We start from the raw sequence: 6,468 nt of genomic DNA on the forward strand, positions 1-6,468 counted from the left end.
AGCTATTTTCATATATATTTTTGATTGAATCAGTGAGGGAAAAATAGTAGTAATATTTTCATATGAATAATTAGGAAGTAGTTTTCCATTATTTATAGTGAGTTTGTTTTCCAATGTGCATTTTCCAGTGAGTTGACTCATTGTAAAATAAATAGTACTCCCTCCGTCCCTATTTACTTGTCCATATTTTCTTTTTTAGTTGTCCCTATTTAGTTGTCCATTTTGACAAATCAAGAAAGGACAACAAATTTTTTCCTATTATACCCTTATTTACACTTCTTGATAAAAGTAAAAGTGTATGTTGTTTCCCTCCAATTTATTTCACTTTAATTCAAATAAGTGATTGTAATTTTGAAGTGAAAAGTTGTCATAAGGGTAAAATTGTAACTTCACTGTGCTAATCATTGTTGTCTTAATCTGTGTGTCATTTCTAAAGTGAACAACTAAAAAGGAACGGAGGGAGTAAAATCATGTTAAATAACACAAATTTCTCAGACTCGTATTGGAAAAAATGTTTGTTTCTATTTGTGAGAAGACGAGTCCAATTAATGACAGTACTNATCTTAGTCAGAAGGTCTTGTTCTACTAGTATCCTTATTAATTACCTATAGCAACTGATCCTATCTTAGTCAGAACGTAAAACACGCACACAAGCTAAAAAAAAATCACTGAATTTTCCAACGAAAAATGTTCCGTCACTACATCAAAAATAATCTTTAGCAATAATTAAATAGTAATAATAATAATAATAATATATATATATATATATTTATTTATTTTTTAGCGACAATTAGCATTCTTTGTATATGTCCCTAAAGCCTTTAGCGACAATTTATCTATTGACAATTAACTAATACTAAAGACTTTAGCATTTTTATTAATGTCTATATTTATTGCCGCTAAAAATTATTTTTATTGTAGTGAATAGCTATTTTCATATATATTTGATTGAATCAGTGAGGAAAAAATAGTATTAATATTTTCATATGAATAATTAGTAAGTAGTTTTCTATTATTTTTAGTGAGAGTTTGTTTTTCAATGTGCATTTTCCAGTGAGTCGACTCATTGAGAAATAAATAGTAAAATCATGTTAAATAACACAAATTTCTCACAGTATTGGAAAAAAAGTTTGTTTCTATTTGTGAGAAGACGAGTCCAATTAATGACAGTACTGTACCCAATAGAGGATGATATTGTTGCATGTTTGCTAATTTGATCTAATCTGCACTTCTGCATGTGGTGAAGTACATAATAGTACAAGTCATCATAAAATGCACATGATTTTAATTTCAATGTGGCTTGGGTAAATCAAGTTCTATTAAACAAACAGAACAAATTAAAGATGCCCAAGTCGTAGTTCTAGCTCCATCTTCATTACAAAGTGAATACCAAAATGCAACCAAAAAGAAACCATTCGTACATATTCATATTGTAAACTATTTCAAGCACTTGGGTTTGGGGATCTTTTGAACCTGTAAAACATTATTCCCACAACCATTTCCTTTAATCAACTTGAATTGACAAGTCTGACCATTGGCTATTTTGTTAAGAGTTCGGAATTCAGCCCATCCTCTTTTCATGTAAACCCTTTGCCGAGTATAGACTATGTCCACTAATTTCCACTCGTTGCCTTTTCCATTTACCAGTCTCATTTTCTTCATCTTAGTTATGCCCGTCCATATTGCAAAGCTCTTCGGGATGGTCTAAAACATAAATTCATGACAAAACATGTTTGATTTTAAGTGAAATTAAGTAATTATTAATCTAAGAAAAAAGAACATAATGTATATATTTAATCAACCTTACCATAAAAATTGAATGTGTCTTTCTTACAACCATTTCAAAGTATGGATCTTTGTTGTTTATGTTGATCACACTGAATCTGCTCGTCTTTGGAACATTTTCTTCATTTCCACCCTCTTCTACAACGCATGTAAAATGTAAAGATTTTTTACACAATATAACATGTAACTTTCTTATTTTCGAGATTAGTAGTAACACTTACCTGACGATTCTTTTTGCTCCATTTTCATTTTCTTCAATTTTCTAGCGATTCCAACGTCATGTTCCTCTTCCGAAGAACTGCTTAGTTCCTGAAATACTCCTCTGCCACAAGAGTTTTTGAAACTTTTCTGAGTGTAAGGCAGGACATGGAACGTTGATTTATCGATGAGAAAAAAGATCAAAATGTCCCCTAGCTCCAACTTATGATACACCACAAATTGTGACCAATCTCCTTCACATATGAAATAGTTGGACTTTTCTCTCACTATCTTTGTTTCCCACGACATTCCAACTACATTTGTTTTCAATAAGCAAGTCTTGGCTAGTATCTTCTTGTTTACTTTGATGAAAATAGGCGGCATTAGCTAATAAGGAAAAAAAACAAATTATCAAGTTTATGAAAATAGACATATATCACCATAGAAGAAAATAATGAAAGGAAAAATTAGTATAGTAGACTTACTATTTTATCCATGAAACCTTGTTTGTATAATAGTTTGCAAAAAGATGGATGCTTGTCTGGATCCACTAGCATTTTGAGATCGATTGCACTAATTAACTAGCTACTGCTTGAATATCAAGGAAAATGGTAGTACTAGTGCAATCTTATACTATCATAATACAAGGGTAATATATATATATATATATATATATATATATGAACGATGGCTCACTGTTATTATGTGTGCTTTGACCAATAGCAATTATGCTTTTACTATTTGCATTTTGCATGTCTAGTAGTTAGGAGTGGGTAAACGAGCGGATAGAGTTGAATATGAGTCGATTGAAAATGAGTTAAAGAAAAATGGATAAAATACTCGACTCGACTTATATTTTAATTAAATGAGTAATTACGAGTTGCCCAATGGCCCTTATCACTTCTTTTTTTTATGAATGAATATATTTTATCCATTTAACTAGTAACTTCCACTTTTAAATAGTAATATGAGTATTATTCGTTTTTTATCCATTTTAAATGGGTTGGGTACCCACAGGAATGACTCAATGTCTTTAAAAATGAGGCATACGCCTTAGGCCTCCAAAATCGAAGGGCCTAATTTTTTAGTAATAACAAAATTATTGCAAGCCTTTTTTAACAAAAAAAATATTTTAATTTATTTGTCTTTTTTTTAGTTTGTTTCGAAACATTAAAGAATGTTTCTTTTTTATGAATCAATTTTTAAATTTAACTTCCACGTGATATATGTTTAAGACCACAAGATCTCTATATATATATATCTTTAGTTTAAGATCATAAAAAAGCCCTTTTATTAAAAATAAAGAAATAACTTCTCGGTGTATTTCACACTCCTTAATAGTATAGTTCAGGTAGAAAACTCAAAAAACTGGAATACTTTAGATATATTTTTTACCCTCAACTTTTCAATTTTTTTGTGAAATAAAATTTTCATCTCATAAATTGAAACAAAAAAAAATTACAAAAGATAAAATATTTGTTGTGGCCAAACACATATTTCAATTCATTACTATTTACCAAAAAAAAAAAGACAAATTACATATTTCAATTCATTACTATTTACAAATAAAAAACACAAATTTATATCAAAACACAATCAACTTTGAAAGACGTGTTTTCAACTTCACTCAAATGATGTTTAAAAGTTTACACAATATTCAAGTGCTTTAAGACTGCTGCTAGCTACTCTATTTATACTAGACTAGATGATGTTAGCTTGTGCTATCACAGCCCAATATCGTAGAAGATTAGAGATAATTTATTTTATTAAACTTTATTTCGACATGAAATTGAAGAGAAGAAATTTGTGTTATTACTGTTATGACAATATTTACATATATTTGGGAACAAAACATGTTTATAATTGCCACGAGATATATTTTTACATCCGTGGGAGCATTATACATGCTGAAGGGTAGACATTTCTTTACATATATGAGAGTATTTGTACCAACTATTTATACATTGACAAAAAACGGACAAGTTGTCTTTGGAATTAACTCGTAGTTGTCTCTATTCAGAAACTATCTCTAGCCAAAACACCTGCAAAATGAAAATATCAACCATTAGTGTCCTATACAAACAAACAAATGCAAATCTGACTCACTAATATAGTTCTTGTCAATTTCATTTACTAAAATGGAAAACAAACAAAATTTGTTAACAATAATCTAACTATCTATATAAATGCAACCATTTTGATATGTATTCTCCTCTTTAGCGTACCGTCATTCCTTCTTGTTAACACAAGAAATTTAACTCATTCTAATTAAGGTGGAGTACTTAGAAAGTATTTCAAAACATAAGGGTATAATGAATTAACATCATAGTAATATAGTTCTTTGCCAATAGGTACGTATGTATCGCTATGGCCACCATAATAACCCGGCAGAAATGCCTGTGACAAAGAAAATTTTATAAAATAAAATATCTTCTTGAGGTGCATGGTTCATTTTTATACCACATCAAATAGACAATGAACTCTGCTTAAGCATACACCTGATAGCGAATATTTAAAATACACATTTTCGAGCTATTATTTCTCCGATATTGGAGCCAAGAACAAACAGAAGGTGCAACACTGCAACCTATGGAGCACAACTATGAAAATAATTGTCAAAAACCTATGAGAGATGGTGATGAAGAAGCATGAACAAAGATTGTCATTGGTAGTAAAAATCATTGCAAATATTCCTTTGACCAATAGCACTTATGCTTTTACTATTTGCATGTACAGTAGTAGTTAGGAGTGGGTAAACGAGCGGATCGAGTTGAATATGAGTTGATTGAAAATGAGTTAAAGAAGAATGGATAAAATACTCGACTCGACTTATATTTAAATGAGTAATTACGAGTTACCCAATGGCCCCTACCACCTTTTTATTTTTATTTTTTATGAATGAATATATTTTACCCATTTAACTACATAGATAAATATGTATGGATAACCATATAAATTACTCATTTTGTCACCCCTACCAGTAATTTGTGTAGAGAAATTTTATGGGTAAATGTCACAGATGATCACTAAATCATCTTCTTCTTTTTTTACGAAATCATATAATTTTGTTTTTTCTTGTAAAAATGGTGCCCGTTTACATATTTTTGCTAGGAAAAATGACCTTTTTGGCTCCGAACAACATGGTTACATTATCTATGTAGTATGCTTCTCTCATATATTTTTACTGAAATTGAAATATATGGAAACCCTTTCATGAAAGAGTACTGTTGACATTCCATTGGGTAGCAGTGAGCTGCCCAATTTAATTTACCCAGTTCCCACTTCCCCAGTACTGTTTCTCTGGTTGACAGTTGGCAAGTTTAATTTAATTTGCACCTGCAGAATAATGAAACATCATTCACCTGCGGCATCCGTGCGTATATATTATAAGTCATTATCACCTGAAAATTAAAGCATATTCAAAGTGATCAATTGGTTCTTATGTTAAATGGAAAAAGGCTATACTTATCGTTCGTCATATTTATTTGATATTTTTTTTTACCATCCAAATTAATATTGAAAAGCTTATTTAAAGAGTAATTCCAGTTATATGAATTAATGTTTTTATTTTCACTAACAAAATTTTACAACTTTTCTTAAGACAAATTTACATCCAAACACAATCAATACTTTGAAATACATATTATCTTTCAAGCTTCATTTCAAATTTCAATACAAATTTAAATGCTTACACAATATTCAAGTGTTTTCAAACTACTGGTAGCTAATTATATTGGACAGTACTTGTGGAGAACTTTTCACAGACTATTTACTTTACGGTATACCAACCACTAGATGATGTTTTCCCCATTCCCTTTATAATCATTATTATTATCTAGCTACTCCTACCTTATTCATAAGGAAAGACTATAAGACAGATTTCAAGATCGTCGTTCCGTAGGGTATAAGAATAGTATAGAAGTAATGTTAGAATTAATTACGTTGACATTATTTTTTATTAATTGTTTGATTTGTTATATTAAATGAATAGGATGTACTAGAATATGTTTATCAAAGTGATTTGTTATATTCAAATCTGTTTATCATAGTGCTTCTCCGATTGCTCAAGACAACCAATTCAACTTGAGGCAATAGATTGATTGATTGATCTATACTAAAGTTAGGAATGAAAGACAGGTAATGTTGCTGAAGAGGAGGGCGGCGTTGAGAGTGGATGAGAAGAAAATGGTCCAAAAAACATTAGGTTCTATGTGGTAAACTTAAACAACAACGATCCATACTATGAAATGGTTCTAAATATTTTCGTGAAATTAGTGGTGTTTTACTCGAAAAATAGAAATAAAAGACTAAGTTTTCGAAAAATCAATTCAACTTATGTTTTGAAGAAAACTCAATTTTCAAAAGAGAGTCGTCACTTAATTTTTGAAAGAAATAAAGAAAACTTATTATTTTTCAAAAGATTTAAACAAACAAACTCAATTGAAATAAAAAGGGATTGGGGTTTGATTTACATTCCGAGAAGGT

The 6,468-nt window shown here is 29.8% G+C and overlaps 1 protein-coding gene across 1 annotated transcript; it reads right to left on the bottom strand.

Annotated features, from left to right (window-relative positions):
* Positions 1-1,353: 1,353 nt before the first annotated feature.
* LOC125852427 (B3 domain-containing protein REM9-like) lies at positions 1,354-2,542 on the bottom strand. Its single transcript, XM_049532160.1, is given in 4 exon segments — positions 1,354-1,704; positions 1,808-1,923; positions 1,974-2,370; positions 2,469-2,542. Coding segments are annotated over 4 exon segments (852 nt in total). The 5' UTR covers positions 2,541-2,542; the 3' UTR covers positions 1,354-1,437.
* Positions 2,543-6,468: the final 3,926 nt, after the last annotated feature.

The sequence above is a fragment of the Solanum stenotomum genome, unplaced genomic scaffold (assembly GCF_019186545.1).
Source record: "Solanum stenotomum isolate F172 unplaced genomic scaffold, ASM1918654v1 scaffold35297, whole genome shotgun sequence".
In the NCBI taxonomy this organism is placed as follows: Eukaryota; Viridiplantae; Streptophyta; class Magnoliopsida; order Solanales; family Solanaceae; genus Solanum; species Solanum stenotomum.